Here is a 22,221-nt window from a genome sequence, read left to right as displayed (position 1 = left end):
AATAAGCCACATACCTGGTTTCCTTTTGCTTTGAACTGATTTCCGGGCTGCTTTAGGACTTTTTAAAGCATCTTCTCTACAAGCTAAAGATGGTCTGATGGGTGGAAAAGGACGTAAACAAGACATGCTCCAGGTGCTGTTGGATTTCATCAGACCAGTTTGAGAAACTTTGGCTGTTTTAGCTGGTGTCATTGTACTGATGCTTGGCTGTGACTGTGAGATCTGAAAAGAACCAAACAAACAAACATAAGACTAAAAGACGTATCGAGATAGTCCATCCCTTTATCAGTAAGTCCAGGGAATCAAAGAAATATATTAAGACTAAGTTTGGCAATATAAAATATATATATATATGGACCAAAAGAATTGCTCCAATGAGCATAATTTTGACTAAGAATTTCAATACAGTTATCACATGAACGTGTTTATCAAGATCGTCTTTGTTACGTTTTGGGACATTTTGTAGAAAGGTGTAAAAAGGGTGACCTCAAAAATTGTACATTGAATTGAAGGAAAATATGTGTTTATTGATAGTTGTCTGATAAACACAAATTTCATAATATGACATAAGCGCTTATTTAAAGATGGGTTCCTAAATTTTCATGTATGAAAATGAAAATGCTAATACTTATATGAATAGAAAGAAGAGGTGTTCTAATGAGTTGCAAAAATACCAGTTGGTCTCATATGTCCATAATCAATTCATAATTAGTTAAATTAGAAGAGAATTAACAGCAGAATTCCAATGAGTGACTGATCAAGAAAGGTCAGAAAGTCTTTTTAAGTTTATCCAGACAATTTAACAATTATGATTGGTTAAAACTCTTAATTATATGCGATAAGAACATAATGATATGATTAAGAATACATGATAATTCATAAGAAACATCAACTAAATCAAATAGTTTGCTTAATTTGAAACAAAATAACAAGGAAACCCATCTTTAAGATTCACTCTTTTTTTGACTATCTTTACCTGTAAACTTTGTGGTTTAGTTGAGCCAGTATTAATAGCTTGTTTAATTTGTTGTCTTAAAATATCAACCCAAGTTAAAACTTCATTCTTAGTTCCACAAGTAATAACCATTGGTTCTATCATGTTCCCTGTACAAAAAAATAAAAACTTTTGACATCCTGTTCTCCTATAATTCAATAAAAACTTAATTCCTAGACATTTGTTTAAATTCAAAAAGGGGGAATTATGATCATGACAACCAGATACCTTTAAGGAATTTATTGCTAGCAACAAATGGCAAAGTCACCCTTCAGTATTATTTACACACCATTCAGGAAATGATTACAAAGACTTTGCTTTTGCTGCATTTCATTGCATATAATATATTGATGTCCCTAAGGAAACTTTTCTGCCTTCCTTTGAAGAGTTAACTTACCTGAGATTTCGAAACCATTAGGATACCTATCTCCTGCTTCACATCTTGTTACTACTAGACCACTTAATGGTAGTTTAGCCTAAAATATGGATTTACAAGCTAGAAAGTCATACAATGCTGCAGGTATTTTTTTAGAGGTTACTTTACTGGCCACAACATTTTAAGGGTCCCTAGTCAGTTCGAAAACAAAAATGAGATAGTTAATGTGACTTTTTCTCTCATTGCACACTGCACAGCATTGCCTGTTATCATTTGCTAGACACAAAACTTAATTCATTTCATTTTATTTCAACAAAGTTTCTCTCAAAATTAAGTGATGCCCTAGCTTCCTTTACCAAAAATGATGTCACAATTCCATATATTTGAAGTTATTTTACTTCAGGATATATGGCATTTGAATTCATATACACATAGTTCTTAATGTAAAACGGTTAAAACCATCTCTAAAATCAATGAAACAGAAGACTCTTACCTCATATTGGTAACCACTTAATCTTGGACTCATAGACAACATGACTAGACAATGTGGAAACAATATACAAATACGTTCATATTTCTCACCAGTATTTGTATGTATTTTAACTTGTGATAGATGTATAACTTCACCTAGTTTAGTTATATCCTATAATATACAAATAATAATTGTCTAGTTTAGTTATATCCTATAATATACAGATAATAATTGTCTAGTTTAGTTATATCCTATAATATACAGATATACAGATAATAATTGTCTAGTTTAGTTATATCCTATAATATACAGATATACAGATAATAAGTGTCTAGTTCAGTTATATCCTATAATATACAGATATACAGATAATAAGTGTCTAGTTCAGTTATATCCTATAATATACAGATATACAGATAATAAGTGTCTAGTTTAGTTATATCCTATAATATACAGATAATAAGTATCTAGTTTAGTTATATCCTATAATATACAGATAATTAGTATCTAGTTTAGTTATATCCCATAATATACAGATAATAAGTATCTAGTTTAGTAATATACAGATAATAATTGTCAAGTTATTTATATCCTCAGATATACAGATAATAATTGTCTAGTTTAGTTATATCCTATATTATACAGATATACAGATAATAAGTGTCTAGTTCAGTTATATCCGATAATATACAGATAACAATTGTCTTTTAGATCGAAATTTAACTTATAACATATTTATAGTTTCACCTTGTTTAGCCATATATAATTACATCCCCAAACCTCCAAAATCATTTTCATAGGTTCAAATGAAGTTATCTTAACTTACCTCTCCTTCCCAATCTTTAATATTACTAGCAACTATTTCATGTTCCATTTCTTTTAATTTCCTTATTTCCATACAGGAATTCTGAAAAACCACAAGGTATATTTGATATATCAGAATATTTTCCACAAACTAAGCACCTAGTGTTTTCACCATATCAACAAATGCTCGTTGATTTGTGCTCATTAGAAGAAAGGCTTTAAAGACATTACACATTAAAGTGTACATGTGTACAAGTTTGAAGCCTAATGTACAGAAATGTTCTGTATATGATATAATATGTCTATATACTTACAGCTATATCTCTATAAACAGCTATAGCTCTTTGTGTATCACCTCTATCTGGATGACTTTCCTACAAATACACCATAATGACATCAATATATTATCATGTCATTATGATATCAATATATTATCATACCCAAATATCATAATACCATATTAAAATCAAAATTATTCATCATACCATAATAATACCAAAATATTACCATAATAATACCAAAATATTATCATTATAACACCAAAATATTACCATAATAATACCATAATAATACCATAATAATAACAAAATATTATCACAATAATGCCAAATATTATCATGATAATACCAAAATATTATCATGATAATACCAAAATATTATCATGATAATACCAAAATATTATCATACCATAATAATACCAAAATATCATCACAATGATACCAAAAGATTATCATAATAATACAAAAATATTACATAATAATACAAAATTGTTACCATAATAATACCAAAATATTTACATAATAATACAAAAATGTTATCATAATAATACCAAAATATTACCATACCATAATAATACCAAACTATCATCATGATACCAAAATATTATCATAATGATATCAAAATATTATCATAATGATATCAAAATATTATCATAATAATACAAAAATATTATCATAATAATACCAAAATATTATCATAATGATATCAAAATAGTATCATAATAATACCAAAATATTATCATAATAATACCAAAATATTATCATAATAATACCAAAATATTATCACAATGATACCAAAATATCATCATAATGATATCAAAATATTATCATAATAATACAAAAATGTTATCATAATAATACCAAAATATTATCACAATGATACAAAAATAGTATCATAATAATACAAAAATAGTATCATAATAATACAAAAATAGTATCATAATAATACCAAAATATTATCATAATAATACCAAAATATTATCATAATAATACCAAAATATTATCATAATAATACCAAAATATTATCATTATAATTCCAAAATATTATCATAATAATACCACATTATTATCATTATAATTCCAAAATATTATCATAATAATACCAAAATATTTTATAAAGTTTTGTGGTGTCACTGTCTCAAAGATCACAGACATCCCTAATACACATACAAAGCTAGAAATTCTCATTTGAAACTTACCTCAATGTGTCTCTCTAATTCTTTTAATAAACTGGGGTATTTTTCTAGTCTTGTGAAAGCTTTAGATAAATGTGTAGTTAAAGTCATAGAACCTGGTGCTGGTACACCCAATGTTTCCATATACCGACTTAATGCTTCTCTAAAATTAGAAAGAGCTCAACCAATTATAATGGTATTATGAAGCCAAAAAATCAATTCTAGCATTTCTGCCAGAGTGATAGGATCTTCCCAAAAGAAATGTGATCATACATCATTAAGCAAATCAAAAACATCTTTCAACACAAAAAATTCATACTGAAATGAATTTTTCTTCTCTTTACCTAATTGGGCAATGCCATAAAGTGTACAATGAGGAAAAAAAACATGATTGTGACAATAGCACATATTATAATGCATATTTTAAGCTTGTAGAATCTCTAATGATAATACCAAACTGGACCTTGGCTTTTTACTGCATACAATCAAAGACACATTGTCAGTCAGCCCCTCCAAAAGCATCACTGACATGGGACAACTAGATAGGAACATTGGTAAGTACTCTCTTGCAAGCAGGTGTTTGAATCAACCATAGGTACTACAAAAGCCAAGTTGCCAGCTTACGTTTAACCCAATAAGGCAACATAACTCTGGAACCACTATAAATAATAACTTACCTATGGCGTTGTAATATGGAGACAGCTAAAGGATGATTAGAACAATATTGAATGTACAGGTTTCTTAATTGTTCAGCATGCTGCATAAAAACACCCCCTATTCTTCTCTGGGATGGCGGCAGTCTGAAATATAAAAAAATACATGCCATAATTTTTTCTTCTAAATGAAATTTTTTAACACCAAAATCAGGTAAATGAAATCATGAAGAACAGAAAATATTCTGGAATGCTTTAAGGTTTAAAATTTAAAGAGCTGTAGATCAGACAATAAGAGTGCCTTCAATCTTATGACATCACTACCATGTTGCTCTTCAATTTACCACCCTTTGAAAGTCTGGTGATTCATCTTCTCACATTATTTCAGACAATCCAGACGTAAGCGGATAATCAAAAAGAGATAATGACCAGGAGGTGTGGCCAAAGGTGCTTGGATGTTTTCCATATCCATTTGAAATGTTTTAAGGCATTTCATCCACAACAGAAAAATTGTAGGCATAAAACCACCTACTTTTCACATTCTTCTAAAGATGCCAGGAATATTTTTTGGAATGCTGCAATATCTTCTAAGTTACCAATTAACTGACAAAATTCACCAGGGTTTAATCTGAAATGAAATGAAGGGAGTTTTACATCCTATAATGTAACGCAAGATGAATAGTTTTGGTGTTCTCTTAGTTAAAACTTTCTGATAAGTTTAGAGACACATTCCCCTAGATATGTCTAAGCAGAAAAGCCAACTGTCCCACAACCAACTTCGAAATAAGATACATTAAATATTCTGAAGAAGAGCTCAAATCTATTTAAACTAAAAACTTACATGCCAGTTCCTTGTAGTGGTAATAAATAACTCTTGAGGACTTTGGTTAGTTCAGATACATGAGTTCTTTCAGTTTCAATCACATTCTTTAAAACCTACAAACACATTATCATGATAATTTTAATTGTGAGTTTAGTCTATAACATTATCATGATCATTTCAATAGTGAGTTTAGTCCATAACATTATCATGATCATTTCAATAGTGAGTTAGTCCATAACATTATCATGATCATTTCAATAGTGAGTTTAGTCTATAACATTATCATGATCAATTCAGTAGTGAGTTTAGTCCATAACATTATCATGATCATTTCAATAGTGAGTTTAAGACACGTTTTAAATATTATTTCAAATAAATCATTTAATGTTGCATATATGTAACAACATTGTGTAAATGATTCACCTTATGACGATAGCAATGCTATGAAGTGTCCAATGAAGGAAATAATTTTTTTTTCAACTGTCACAGGATCTTTATTGCAGTATATTTAGTCCTCAGAGGTATATACTCAGTGCTCAAATTTGAAACTCTTTATCATTTTATATACATGGCGTACATACAAGGTTGTATCAAAAATGAAAACTGTAGATTCCATAGTGTTTATAAAAAATTGTGAAGCCGATTTAGCCAACAGGGTTGCAAAAATAATACAGCTACACGTAAAGATATTAGCATATAAAAATGAATACTTACAATGTTACAGCTATAGAAAGTGATAACACATTGTAATCTAAGGTATAGAAAAGAGAATATATTGAGTGAATACTTACAACATTATGATATAACTGCATACTCTCTCTTTTGATTACACTGACATCTGAATTTCTATTAGATTTCATCCCAGTACCATGACCTAGTTCTAGATAGCATAAACAATATTTAATGTTATTTCCTTTCATAACGTTTTACATATATTAGCATAAATACTGGCTCAAACAGGAGGTAATAACATAATTTATCTAAGGAGTTCAGTAATATTATACATTGAGAATTAAGCGAGGTAAATAAAATCTAACTCTACTACAATAATTGCTGGCTCACACAGGAAATAACATAATTTATCTAAGGAGTTCAGTAATATTATACATTGAGAATTAGGTGAGGTAATAAAATCTATCAAAATATATATAATCTAACTCTACTACAATACTTTATCAAAGGAATTCAACAATATCATTCATTGAGAGTTAGGTGAGGTATATGACATCATTTCCTTTATATAGACAGAGTAGTTATTATTAATTATAAAGAACCTGATATTCCATGATTTTAGTTTTTTGGTGCCAAAAATATCACCTTCGTAGATCAAAGATATAGTTGGAGTCTGACTCATATGCCTTTTATAAAACAAGCTGAATATATCTCTTTTGCTTCAAGGTAAGAATAAGCAAGAAGGCATACCTGATTTGAAATCTTTCACATAATTACTAGGAAACCATCCTGTCTTTCCTTTTAATGTTCCTTCCCACCAACCTCCATCTAATGCCTGGGTTACAGTTATTATGTCTCCTTTCTCAAAACATAACTGAAATATACAAATTTTTTATATTTTTATAAACATAACTGAAATATACATATATTTTTCATATTAAAGAACATAACTGATACAAATTTTAAAAATCATAATATAACTGAAATAGACACATTCTTTATATTTCAAAAATAACTAAAATATACAAATTGTATATAATCTAAAACGTAACTGAAAGATACAAATTGTATATATTCAAAAACATAAGTGAACGATACAAATTGTATATATTCAAAAACATAATTGAAAGATACAAATTGTATATATTCAAAAACATAACTGAAAGATACAAATTGTATATATTCTAAAACATAAGTGAAATATACAAAATTAATGATACAAAATTTCAATTTGTCTCAAAACATAACTGAAATATACAAAATTTTGACATTCCCCAAAACATAACTGAAAACTACATCATGTCTCAAAATATAATTGAAATATACAATATTTTAATTTTCGCAATAATATCCAAGCTAAGAAACAAGTTTTATTGAATAAAATTTAAAAGTTAGCAACCCTATTTACCAAGATTTTCTCATTCTCAATTCAACAGATATTAATGCTATAGAACAAAGGAGAATGAATGTCTTGCTATGTATGAGTAATACAGTTAGGTTTCAACAATAAATCTGGGCCATTCTGAAGAAACTATTATCAAGATATTATCAAACTGGTAAAGAGGAGATAATGAAGAAAAACAAGATCATTATCAACATTTGAATAATATCTTTATTCAATAACCAGAGAAAATAATAACCTGTCATTTTTCACTCAGTCCTTGAAAATATATTTCAGATTAAGTAGAGTAAGTTATCTAGACCCTCAAAATATTATAAATCATAAGATGACATTTTTATCTTTGGGGAGCTGCCGTGGCTTAGCGAGTTAGATGCTATTGCTAATATGAGTTTGGATGGGCTCAAATTGAAAAAGCTTCTAGTCATTTGGATGGGACAATGAACAGAGGTCTCGAGTGCAACAGGCTGTTCATATGAAAGATCCCACTCAACAGTTGGAAATAAACAAAGAGAAGGCTTATGCATCTATCCAGGCAATAAGTCCACCTTATTTCTAGATTTATCCTTCAATTTTTAAACTTACAAGGACAAAAATTGATGAAAAAACATCAGGCTTTAATTTGAAGAACTGTTCATTTTAAAGTCTGTAGAAAACAGATAATCTAAGAGACTAGTCTGGTATGTACTGATGTAGAAGAAAATAAGATATAAAATAGTTTGAACTAAATATAGATTACCATCTGTTTCAATCTATAAACAGTATGTTGTACAACTTGTCTTGTAAAATACAACTTCTCATGATTGATAGGGTTGACTGTACAGTATGCTGTACAACTTGTCTTATAAAATACAACCTCTCTTGATAGGATTGACTGGACATATGTTGTACAACTTGTCTTGAAAAATACAACTTGTCTTGATCGATAGGGTTGACTGTACAATATGTTGTACAACTTGTCTTGTAAAATACAACTTCTCGTGATTGATGGGATTGACTGTACAGTATGTTGTACAACTTGTCTTGTAAAATACAACTTCTCTTGATTGATAGGATTGACTGGACATATGTTGTACAACTTGTCTTGATCGATAGGTTGACTGTACAGTATGCTGTACAACTTGTCTTATAAAATACAACCTCTGTTAATTGATAGGGTTGACTGTACAGTATGTTGTACAACTTGTGTCTCAGTTGCTAAAATACAACTATTGCTTGAGCAAAGTCAAAAGTTTTTTTAAATTTTTTTGGTATTTTTTTAGAGAATTGGAATAGCAGCCTCAAAATAGTACTGACAGTCTTAGAATGTCTTTGTTTTGACTCTAAAGACTCTTAATGTCCATTGCAACAAAAATGATGCTTGGCGTCTTTTTCGACGCAGAATATATTGCATCAGACAAAGCAGTCAAAATACAGTTGGTAGTATGGTACTTCAGTAATAATAATAAGCTACTATAATACTAATGGCCATTGATAGAGATATGAAATGGAAGATTTGATATGAAATAGTACTAACTAATATCATAAAGAGAGGTCTGTATGGTGCTAGGTGGAAGTCAAAACAAACTAATAGTAGATAATAAAATGCTATAATAACATTAAAGGTACTTAGCCATCTATTTATTTGTACAGATCAGATGATACAACTTAAAGAAGCACTGCCCCTATTTTTCCAAGGATAAGTATTACTTGTAATAACTAGTTTGACGATAAAATGAAACCTTGTTGGAAAATTTGGGGAATTTGTTCTTCAAATATTATTGCATATCATTAAGTTTTAACCAATCATAAATGTCCATGTATGTACGGATTGGATAACAAAAAACAACTTTTTGACCTTTCTTGATTGGTCACTCATTGGAATTCTGAAGGTAATTATATTCTAATTTAGCTAATTATGAATTAGTCATGGATATGTGATACAAACTGGTATTTTTCCAAGTCATTAGAACACCTCTACTTACTATTCATATAAGTATTGGCATTTTTATTTTCATACATTGAAATAAGGGAACGCATCTTTAAATACTCCTGAATGCTGAATTGTAAAATTCAACCAATGTTTCAAATACAAGCTACTTAAATCAATAGTCAACTAAACCAAAAGTTGTAAGAAGTCATTTAAGGGAGTGCCAAGTCTGTGAACAGTGCAAATAATCTGGTTATATAATCACAAAATCTGTCTTTAAAAACAAAACTGTCATACACATGAATTCTTGACTTTGATGTTAACAATTTAAGGCAAAGAATATAAGAACGAGATTATGTAAAGTCATTTTTAGGAAAAATAAAATTACATAAAATATTTTCTTATGCACCAAATTCCTTAATCTTTATTTTTGAAAGTATTTTTAGAACTTTGTGAAAAAATCCCTGGGTAGGCCGATTTTCACAAAAAAAAATTGAACCAACCAATAGCAAAACGTAAGGATTTGATTGTCGAAATATTTGAATAAGCAGCTATATATTAGAGCTCTTTTCAAAATTAAAATTTCAGATAAGTTCTTCCACAATATTTGTTTAAAGTATGAAATCTTCAATATATGTCTTTATATTTTTGGCTACTTGAAACATTTGAATAAAATCTCTAAATCTAATCAAAACAAACTAAACCAACTCACCAAGTTCACACTTTATCAGAGCCAAGGTTCTAAAGACTAAACAAACTTCTGCTACTCAAAGATATTCCATGCAGAACTAGAACTGTGGAGGGAATTGATGCTGAACTAACTAGATACATGAGGTCAAAACAGAAGCTGTCTAGCTGGGGTAGGATAGAAACCACTGAGTTACTGTAACTGATAGCTAATATTATCAGTGTTCAGAACTAATATTTATCATTTACAGGAAGCCATTAGATTATCATTTTAAACACAGCTGGTGTCTTGACCTGCTTTCAAAAATATTTTAACAGAATAACAAGATTTTGGAAAAATTAGGCATAGATGTGTGTACCACATTTAAAGATGGATTCCCTTATTATCATGTATGAAAATGACAATGCTAATACTTATATGAACAGAAAGTAGAGGTGTTCTAATAGAGGTGGTTGCAAAAATACCATTTGTCTCACATGTCCATAATTAATTCATAATTAGCTAAATTAGAAGAGAATTACCAGCAGAATTCTAATGAGTGACTGATCTAGAAAGGCCAAAAAGTCTTTTTTTGTTTATCCTGACTGTACATAGATGGACATTTATGATTGGTTAAAACTGTTAATTATATGCAATAAGAACATAATGATATGACTAAGTAGTCATTAGAACACCTCTACTTTCTATTCATATAAATATTAGGGAATAAGGGAATCCAACTTTAAAAAAAATTCATCAAAGGCATTTCAAACTGATTTTTTTATAAAAAAAAAAGTTAGATCTAAAATTTATTGCTATGTTAATGTTTTTACCTGTTGAAATGATAATGTTACCATTCTATACAGTAAAGTAAAGAATGTTATTCTAATTAAACAGATGATAATAGTATGTCCAGCTGTTCTCAGTATGGTACCACTATAACCTATTATTTCTACTGTTCTATAGTAACAATTCCTAGTGAATATAACAACCAAGTTTGCCAAATATTATCCCTAGGGTTACTACCTGAATTCTTGAGTAACCAGTAACAGTAACAGCTACTGAATAATATTTCTTTGCTGGGAATTTGTTATCTTATATTCTTTGATACTGTTTGTTTGAAGTTGGTTGGAGAGATGTAAAAGGAACCTAGAGGAGGCCCAATATTTTTGCTTGTGATTGGGTAATGTTATATGTGATGCAAATTTTATCAAAAGACCTGCATTAGAAAAGAATCAAAAAGAAAGGATAACCACATAGGTTCACAGTTAAGGACCCTTTCTACCAGCTGGTCCTTGGCAAAACCTCTTGGCATTGATCTTTCCCGGATTATCCATACCCATTTACAGCTGGCTCGTCTGGAATTATGAGTGGTCATCGGACTTTCATACGCTGATCAAAATTGGAAACCACAACTGCCACAATGACGTCTTGTATAAAACCAAAGCTCTAACCGACTGTGATAGACTGCGACAGGTTTCCCATCAGTTTGACAAATCATACCTTTGTCTCTGAAACAATATTCTTGAAGGAATTATGCGATTATGCCTGATAGGAAATAAGCCTGGGATTAAAATCAGAGCTTCATTTACAGACACAGACTCTATTTAAATATTTTAGAAAAATCTACCAGGGTAGGAGTAACCACCAACAAATGAGTTCACTCTGACAAAAAAAATATCTAAGTCAGTTAATTTGGACTAATAAAATGATAGCACTATGGGTGGGATTCATCATGTAACAGGCACTATCTCCAGACTCTTTAATCAAAATGACAACTTATGATGTCAAGATGTTCACCAGATATCTCTACTGGTTCTACTATCTCAATTGTTGGCCTGTTTTCAACACAATCTGAAGGTAATTGGGTATTCATGTCATAATGCTTGTGATAATCTAACCAAAAATAAAGTAGAGTGGCTGTATCAAAATGTACGGGTAATTGTACAACAATTTATGGTCATTTATGCTATACTGATGGAGGGAGGTTTTTTTTTAAGCTCTTTTACCTTGTAGAAGTATGGAACGAACAAATTTTGTGTAATGTAACGGTCAATGGTTCTAAGAACCATTCCAATTCTGGAAAAATTCTTGGATCAGTTCCGACTTGATAAAACAAGTGACCTTCACCTTTACCCGCCAAATTTCGTCATTAACCAGTACTACTGTTGTTTACATGCTGTGTGACAAGGACTAAATTCAACTTCAAAAAAAGTTCCACAGACAACCGTGCCAAGAACATTTTCAAATTACATTATAATTTATAAACCACCAACACTTGATTTACTGTAATGTAAATGCTCACATTTTATCACAGCTTGGTCTGCAAAGTTAATGTGATATTTGCATGTTACAATGGGTAAAATGTCACAATAATGTGACCATGGCAATTAGTTATATTATAAGGAGTTATATTATAAGATGCATGGTAGATGCACCATATTTTTCCCAATTTTCCTTGGTCTCAGAAACAGGAATTTTTTTAACAAAGCCAAAAAGCAATAGTGTTCACAGCTAACCATCGAAATTTATGCCTTTAAATCAATCCGCTTTGGAATGTTAAAACGATGACTTTAAAGCAAAACATAAGTTACATAAAACACAATTTCTGAGAGATATCATCTTCAAATAAATCTGACATATCCTAAATAATATATAATAATTTGAAATAAACATAGCTTACATCACCTCATCTTAAAGATAGCTACATCTTATTTCTAGCTGTGATATTGGCAATGGAAGACATTTCATGATAAATTTGTAAAATAAAACACTCTGTGCCAATCAGATAAAATATTCTGTCAAAATGATGCGAGACTTTTGGTGCCTAACGAAAAACGGTTGAATGACTGACATAAAAAGAAACTGAATTTGTTTTAAAATGATTAATTAAAAACTGAGAGTACTAATAGTTAATGAAGCAGTTTAACCTAGTTTTAACATGGCCCGATATTATTAGTTAAAATCTTTAGAATAGATAGGAGATATATATCTCTACAACTAGGCGTTTATTTTGTTTAAATCTATTCAGTAGTTTTCGTACACCTAACAAAATTCATAATGAGCTTAAAAAAGCTTACGCAATTGTGTAAAATAGTTTTGGCATTAAAAAATTAAGGGCTCGATTTTTTTAGGTATAACTTTCAGAAACGTTAAGGGACATGTTTCTCTAGATTTTGGTGTATAGTTATCATAATTTGAGCAAATTTTTTTGTGACCTACCAAAAAAACAAAATGCCCCTTTAAAGGGACAGGTAGGCCATTTTTATGACCAATCATACTTTAGTCTCAGAAACTGGAATTTTTTAGCTAAGCTAATCAGTAATAGTGTTCACAGCTCACCGTCGAAATTTGAGCCTTCAAATCCACATATGTCCAGAATTATCTCCATTTGAATGTTAAAATGACCAATATTGTCAATTTAAGATATTCTGTGATATATAGAGAAGACATATATAGAAATAGTGAGTAAAATTCCTAGTTTGAAGTACATTTCTGGTACTTTTGAAGACTATTTACATATATTCAAGACTAAAATCAACCCCCCAAAATGGCACACCTGTCCCTTTAATGTCTATCATGAAAAGGAAACCCCCAAGGTAAATACATGTGTACCTCATTGATATAGATTGTCTAGTGAGGGTTTTGATAGATTATCAATATGCTGTACTGTAGGTAATAAAACTGATATATACTAGCTAGGTAGACAATTGCTAACATCTGGTTTTCCATATATATGTAATTAATACATGTACACTTGCATGATATAGGCCGGTAAATCAGACCAAACTTTACTTCCTAACATTTTTGTGTGTGTAAGTGAATTTTGCCCATGATTATGCCTCTTTTTGTGAATTGAAATATCAGTTTCAAAACATACTGATAGTCTTAGAATGATTCTACATTGATAAAAATATAAAATTTTGCTAGTTTACAAAAGCCCTGTTTACATTAGAACGCTATGAAGTCTTCCTGTCTCAGTCTAGACCTGGATGCAATAAAATTACCAAATTTCTACCGTTAACACTACTACAATATCGAGCGTTCCGAGAACAGTTCTATAACAATAGTGTAAATGATTTATTGTTCTCAGACGCATTTTAATTGAACTCTTCACGAGGGAGTTAATTTTAGACATTCCCATTAACTGTAGAACATGTCAACATATACACTACCAAATTTTAACTGTTCCGTTCTGAGAACTGTTCCGAGACCACCTCACCTCGAAAGTCTCAAATTTTAACTGTTCCTTTCTGTGAACTGTTCCGAGACCACCTCGCCTCAGTAGTCTCAAATTTTAACTGTTCTGTTCTGAGAACTGTTCCGAGACCAACTCGCCTCGGTAATCTCAAATTGGAACTGTTCTCAGAACGCTCGACTGTTTACACTAGTAATTTTTTATCGTTCTCCAAACTGATATCAGAATGGATAACTTTTGTAATGTAAACAGGGTTAAACGGGGTTAAACACATTCCTCTCCAAAAGTTGAACTAAAAATATCTTTCTATTTCTGAAGAGAAATAATGTCTGAAGGCCCTAATAAGTGGTGATTCTAGGAAACTTAGGTGAGGGGGCCAAGATTCCAATTTCAAATTGATATATATGTTCACATATTTCTATAGATGTCAATTTTTGATTATCGATTTAAAGCATTCATATATTAAACAATACTGCTAGTCTTAGAATGACTAATTGCCATTCTTATATAAAGACACTTTTCTCCCAAATTTTGGCAGAAAATTGTCCTCTATTTTGACCAATTACAAATTGATAATATGTGTGCCTATATTGTTTAATATTTTCATCCAAGCAAAGTCACTATCAGTTGATATTTAAATCCACATAAAATAATCATTAAAATTGGTAATACCAACGAAAGTATAAACTTTGCAGTCTGCTTGATGACTGTTCATTACTAACAGGTCATAGTGAACTACTAATCAAAATAATTAATTATAATCTAGAATATTTCTAATTAATTGAGAAAATTTGTTTTTGATAGAGTTTACCTTTAGGCAATTAAAAAAACATTTTACTATTTCTCTGGTTTCACATTTAAAAGCCAATTTTGACATGTTTGGTGAAGTCAAGGGCAATAACTCAAAAACAGCTCACCGAAAGATCACAAAGTCATATACATTTAAGAAGTCACCAAAGTATATAATATAAATCATTATCAAGTTTAGTCCAATTTTTGGTCAAAACTGTAGCTAAATTTGGTGAAAGTTTATTATGGTTATGTAAATGAACATTCAATGAAAAGATCAGTTCATTGAAAATCTTGCAAAGTAACATATAATGCATTCTATGTTTCGAAAAAATCTACCAAGTTGAAGGCAATAACTATAACTAAGAAACCAATCATGGAAAAATCACAGTGCTAGAGCAAGTATCATCTTGTTAATATCAAGCCTTTATTTGTCAAAATCAGATCAAAACAGTATCGTAACGTTTTCATGCCAAGTTATGGGCAATCACTCTAAAAGAATTCATTGAAAAATCGCAGTGTAAGAGCAAGTTTGATTCAGCTCAAATCTGGCGTTTATATATTGTGTTTACAAACCACTTTCAAATATTGGGCTGAGTTAAGGACAATAACTCAAAACGATCCATTGTAAAATCAAAGTGCGATTGCAAATCTCATATCAGGAAATCATGATCTAAATTCCATTTACAAACAATTGTTTGACGGACAGACGGATGGTTGTGACAACAATTTATGTTCACATTTCAACGTTGGCATGAAAAAATTAAACTTAACTGAACCTACCTCATCATTATTGCTGCCTTTAAAATTATGAAGTGATTTGACGTGTTTTGTACCACCGTCTGTCATCTTGATGTAGGTTCTACGAACTCGACGTGGTGTGGGGGGTGGAGATGAACAAGGTGACTGCAGTGTCTCTATATCTTCATAGTCATTTTCTTCACTTTCATGTGACAGCCTACTTCCGCCGCTGGTGGTACCGTAACTCTCACTGGCGCTACTGGTACTGGCTTCTACAGTTCCTCCACTGGATGTGGCACCGGAATCAGCTGTCAAATTTTCTACAGAACCAAGAGAACGAACAAAATCATTAATTTCATTGATTATTTCGATATAGTCTTCAGGAAAATCATCGTCTGGTAAGAGACAAGCTGTGGTATTCATATTTTTTTATTTGGTCATGCCTAATTCAATGAGTAATATCATTATTTAACCTAGATATCTATAGCTGTTATCATTTGTTATTAGGCTCACATTTCTTTCTCTATTGACATGTATATATCACATCCTAATAACCCTTGTACTAGTGTTCACAGTACATATATCCACACTAATTCTCAACATTAACAACACATTGATGTTCATCATGAACACACTTATGTTCACAAGATCACAAGCACAAAAATGAAAGAGTTGGGTATGGACAATGAACAAATTTGAAGCTATTCGAAAAACAATTGTCAGTAAAGATGTTTCTGTTCATATAAATACTCAACGTGTTCATATAAATACTCAATGTGTTCACATAAAATAAAACTGAAATTGTTCGCATTGGCTATAAACATCCAAAATATATTAACTGAATAAGGTGCATTTACAAATAAAATCTCTTATCAAACCATTTTGTTCAAACTACCATTGACATCATTAAAATTTAGCACCCAATTTTTATTGAAGCAATTACAGTATTTCATGAAGGTACCAAAATATTTGATAATTGGAAATTCATCTGTCTACAATGTAGAGTTAATTGCCACAAAGTCTAGGGATCTTTGGCAATCTTGCTGCTCAGGCAATTAGCGACATAGTAACAACATATTCAAGAACACCTGATACTACTCTATAATTGGGATACCAACTTGATACTTTGAGAATGATTCCTGCAATGTTTATTCTCAAAATAGAGAGAACACTTCAAAATTCAAACCATGAAAATACTATGTAAATCTAAAGCAACACTCAACTTGTCAGAAATCCACTAGAAACCTGTTGATAACAATATTCTGATGTGCATTTAGGAAATTTGCATCAATTTCAGAGAGTTCGCATAGCTTAAACTTGTAAAAGTTAGTTCATTTATATCCTTAATTCTAAATTACATTATGAGAGTTCACACCAGCCAATTCATGTTGTACCTCTTATATCCTTACAAAAAGAATCTATGTGAACTTCACATCACATTCAGAGAGTCCACATAGCTAATATTGTTATTTCGGTACACCTTAGTCCATAATATAGGCCTACTCTATCCTTAATTCTTTCACTTAAGAATTTATGTGAAAGTCACATCACATTCAGAGAGTCCACATACTTAATATTACTATTTTGTTTAGTTATTTAGTCCATAATATACTCTGGATATAATCAATAAATTAAATTCAGAGCGTTCACATAGTACGTACTGTAATGGTGATACACTTAAGTCCATGTAATATTCTATACTTAATTCAATATATCCAATTTATGAATCAAAACTAAGATTATACTATATGCTTAATGTATCACAACACAAAATTGTGTCTATAAATAAATCATTCATATCAATATCACTGCACTTTAAAATAAACAACACGAAACATCATAAACATATTACTATAGTCAAAGAAACATATGATATCCGAAAACCTGCACCGAAACTTATTTCTGGCATCAAATTAATCGAAAAACGGCAGGCACCTCTGACACATGACTCAGCCTAAAAGATTGAATTCCTGATAATTCCACATTGCAGCACAGGAAGTGGAAATTAGCACAATTCACAATATTTTATCAGGAAATAGGAGATAGGTATCTGATAAAAATTGGTCTTTGAAACTCTGATAGGTAAACTACCAGTCAAGTACCGAAGTTAAGTGGTATACAGACTGTGTGGACTGCTAGTAGATAATATTAGTTTCATGTGAAAATTGGCACCAACATGGGAACAGGATATTTATAGTAACTAGGTTGGCACACTCTAGCCTCTTTCTTCCTTCCACTAATATCTTCTTAATTGTCAGACAATTTCTATCATTCCAAAAAAACAACCTGGCATTTTTGTCTAAACTATCTTACATCTATTTTTAAAACTTAAAACTGTAACATCTGTTATAGTTGTTTAAATTTTTCTTGAAAATTCTTTAATGCGATAACATTTTTTCTTAAAAAGTACATTATATTCTGTTGCCACGATAAACCACTAGTCAATGCAAACATGAATGAAAATTTGAACACAGTTCCTAAGACAATTTGAAAACAGTAAAATCCACATTAACTCTTTCTTAAATCCAACAATAACACCATTTTTAAAAGCTATTGAACCCAATTCTTAAATCAAACAATAACATGATTTTTAAAAGCTATTGAACCCAATTCTTAAATCAAACAATAACATGATTTTTAAAAGCTATTGAACCCAATTCTTAAATCAAACAATAACATGATTTTTAAAAGCTATTGAACCCAATTCTTAAATCAAACAATAACATGATTTTTAAAAGCTATTGAACCCAATTCTTAAATCAAACAATAACATGATTTTTAAAAGCTATTGAACCCAATTCTTAAATCAAACAATAACATGATTTTTAAAAGCTATTGAACCCAATTCTTAAATCAAACAATAACATGATTTTTAAAAGCTATTGAACCCAATTCTTAAATCAAACAATAACACGATTTTTAAAAGCTATTGAACCCAATTCTTAAATCAAATCCACATTAAACTTATTCTTAAATCCAACAATAACACAATTTTAAAAAGCCACATTAAGTCCATCTCTTAAATCCAAACAATAACACAATTTGTAAGCCACTTTAAGTCCATCTCTTAAATCCAACAATAACACAATTTGTAAGCCACTTTAAGTCCATCTCTTAAATCCAACAATAACACAATTTTAAAAAGCCACATTAAACCAAATACTTAAAACCATCAATAACACAATTTGCAAAAGCCACATTGAACCCCATTCTTAAATCCAACAAAAACACAATGAACACAACCTGTTAATTACATTGAACATAATTACTAAACTTAATCCATGTATTTAGAAATTTAAAAACACTAGCAGTTTGGCACATTTGTAGACAAGCCAGGTCCAAACTAAAGTTAAAATGAAATGACCAGTCAACAGCTGTTCTAATTATTCTATTGTAAAAGTTATAAGTAAAAATTGAAGTTTAAAGTGAATATCTTGAATAATGATATATATATGTCTCTAGATAACAGATCTTTCATCTTTCTGATTTGAGACAATGTAAAGTAAAGTAAAAACCACTCAAGGTGATATTCTTTAATAAGATAAAATCAAGCACACAAAAATAGTGGTACATGACAGTCCTACAACAAAGTTGACAGTGGTTGGGGTTATCTTACGTATGTTTGATTGAGAGAAGATCTGATGTGCCTTGTCAGCTAGTGCACAGGTTGTAGTGAGCTCAAGTCATCAGATAGAATTCCAGGCCATTGTACCAGCTTGTTTCAACACGACATCTCCCATGAACTTCAACTACATGATGCCTAGAGGTATCCAGATTGCCAAGATGTCAGAAGGTACTGACTACACATCCAGATGATATGAGACAAAAAAAAATCCTACATTTTACTGTCAAAAGATTTGTCAATGTGCGTCTCACTTGAGGAACGCCATTAAATAGAAAATCATGAATTGCAAAACTTCCACTGCACAATGTGCTAAATATTCCCTTTAATATTTGTGACACAGCTGTTGTACTATTTACTATTGTTGTTTTTATATTTCTTTCTTTAATAGTACCTATTTTATATACAACTATAGTATATTGATCTTATTACTGGAGTAGGTCATTTCTTACTAAATTTACTAATATTCAGCATTATATACTTGTAGGTGAATTGACCTAATGAGACATGTTTGTCATCCGTTTGACCAATAGTACCTTAGTCTCAGAAACAGGGATTCTTTTAGCTTAGCCAATCAGTTCACAGCTCACAGTCTAAATTTTAGCTTTCAAATCCGTGTATGTCCAGAATTATCCGCGTTTGAATGTTTAAATGTTTAAATGATGACTCGTCAATTTAAGATACTCTGTGATATAAGCTTATCAAAAAGATATATATAGAAATAGTGAGTAAAATCCTAGTTTGAAGTAATTTTAAAAGAATTATATGATTATCTTACAATTCTAGTACTTCTCAAGACTATATATATTCAACACTCATATCGACCCCCTAAATTTTAACTTTCAAATCCATGTGTGTCCAGAATAAACAAAAACCAAAAGAAAAAACCACAGTTGGTTTATATAACATAAATGACAAAGTATGGGCATTTCTTCACAAAAAAGTGACATCAGGTGTCTTGAAATACAGACGCCATCAATATCATGTGATGTCATCAATATTACAGACCCTATCAATATTACAGACGTCATTACAGACACCATCAATATTACAGACCCCATCAATATTACAGACGTCATTACAGACACCATCAATATTACAGACGCAGTCAAGATTACAGACACCATCAATATTACAGACACCATCGATATTACTGACGTCATTACAGACGCCATCAATATTACAGACACCATCAATATTACAGACACCATCAATATTACAGACACCATCAATATTACAGACGTCATTACAGACACCATCAATATTACAGACGTCACTACAGACACCATCAATATTACAGACACGACGCCATCAATGTTACACACTATAGAAAAAGGTAAAAACAAAAACCTAATTGTTATGCATAAAACAATAGCTCCACACATGTTTAAATTCAACTACAGACATCTAAGATCAACAAGAGATGTTCTTTAAAAATATAATGTTACCCAAATAGATGTGAAAATACACTGAGATTGCTTAAGCTCACAATTAAAGGGAGATAAATCCATTTAAACCAAAACTCCTTTCACTCCAATAACAGAATTTCTCTGGCAAGCCACTTCAAAAAACATTTTTTGAGACTCTTCATAATCATCTCATTAACCACGCAGGGATTTTGTTGGGTATAATAATTTAGTCAATGATTATTTCCAAGGCAAAACAGAACAGAAAAGGCCAATAAATAAACTAAGCACTAACGATCAGAACTGCAAAATAAAACTCAAAATCCAAAACAACAGTAGCTGATAGCAGCTTATGAACTTTTCACATCTATCATAAGTGAGTAAGTATTTCATACTGAAAAGTGGTATCAGGTGTCTAGAAGAGTAAGCATACGCAGTCTGGTGCCACACAACAAACAACAAATAGGAACACGCCAACAAAAGAAGTGCCGGTAATGACTTTAGGAATCTCTCGTTGATACTTTGTCTAGACAAGATTTATGGCCAAATTGCGAACTAATCGTGTGTTCAAAAATCAATCAAATAGAACAACATATCCACATCTAAGTTCATCAATGTCAACAATTAGGCTATGTTAGGGTTTTTTTGGAAACTTTAGATTAATTGGTGAGTAATGAAAATAATGAAAATTCCTCTGCCATTTGTCTTAAGGCCATCAGTCACAATCAGTGATTTGATTAGATGTCTCATATCTACAGCGATATGATTGGCTGTCATGAACTGTCACACTGGCAGTCTTTAGACTACTGCTGCACTTAAGGGAATATCTCACTGGTCTGGAGATAAGTTGGCTTGGCCAACAGTTGGCAACTCGCTGGATGCAGAGAAATGTCTCCTGGAAACTAACTGGGTCTCAAAGGCGACGCAGTGTTTTTTGAACAAGACGTCTCTATCAGTTACGACTACGTAGTGGAGAATAATTTTGTCTGTGAGAGAAGAACACTTCCGCAATTAGTCTGATGATTTGGGCCAGTCGCGCCAACGTCTCCACCAGTGAGATGGGCCTTTTATGGCTAGACTACACTAGGCTACATTAGGCCTAACTAAATTCAAACCTTAAACTGAATGAATAGAATACTTTTCTGCATGGTGTAATATCGAACAAAAGTATCGGGTACCTATCATGGCATCAGAGTAACTGTCAGTGATTCACTAATTGAATCTAGTCCTATTACAACTGCAA

The 22,221-nt window shown here is 30.9% G+C and overlaps 1 protein-coding gene across 1 annotated transcript in view; it reads right to left on the bottom strand.

Moving 5' to 3' along the window:
* The window catches only part of LOTGIDRAFT_130072 (hypothetical protein), a gene marked incomplete at both ends in the record, with an annotated part of 23,570 nt that extends 16,446 nt beyond the window's left edge, over positions 1 to 7,124 (bottom strand). The window contains 11 exons of the mRNA XM_009065170.1: positions 923 to 1,104; positions 1,392 to 1,470; positions 1,864 to 2,013; positions 2,669 to 2,749; positions 2,961 to 3,020; positions 4,124 to 4,262; positions 4,777 to 4,899; positions 5,285 to 5,380; positions 5,594 to 5,688; positions 6,367 to 6,449; positions 6,998 to 7,124. Coding sequence (XP_009063418.1) covers positions 923 to 1,104; positions 1,392 to 1,470; positions 1,864 to 2,013; positions 2,669 to 2,749; positions 2,961 to 3,020; positions 4,124 to 4,262; positions 4,777 to 4,899; positions 5,285 to 5,380; positions 5,594 to 5,688; positions 6,367 to 6,449; positions 6,998 to 7,124 — 1,215 coding nt within the window. The remainder of the gene's footprint in view (positions 1 to 922; positions 1,105 to 1,391; positions 1,471 to 1,863; positions 2,014 to 2,668; positions 2,750 to 2,960; positions 3,021 to 4,123; positions 4,263 to 4,776; positions 4,900 to 5,284; positions 5,381 to 5,593; positions 5,689 to 6,366; positions 6,450 to 6,997) is intronic.
* Between the last annotated feature and the right edge of the window lie 15,097 nt (positions 7,125 to 22,221).

Source organism: Lottia gigantea (genome assembly GCF_000327385.1).
Source record: "Lottia gigantea unplaced genomic scaffold LOTGIsca_68, whole genome shotgun sequence".
NCBI lineage: Eukaryota > Metazoa > Mollusca > Gastropoda > Lottiidae > Lottia > Lottia gigantea.
Note: the sequence above shows the minus strand (reverse complement) of the source record. Positions and strands in the feature narration are given on the sequence as shown.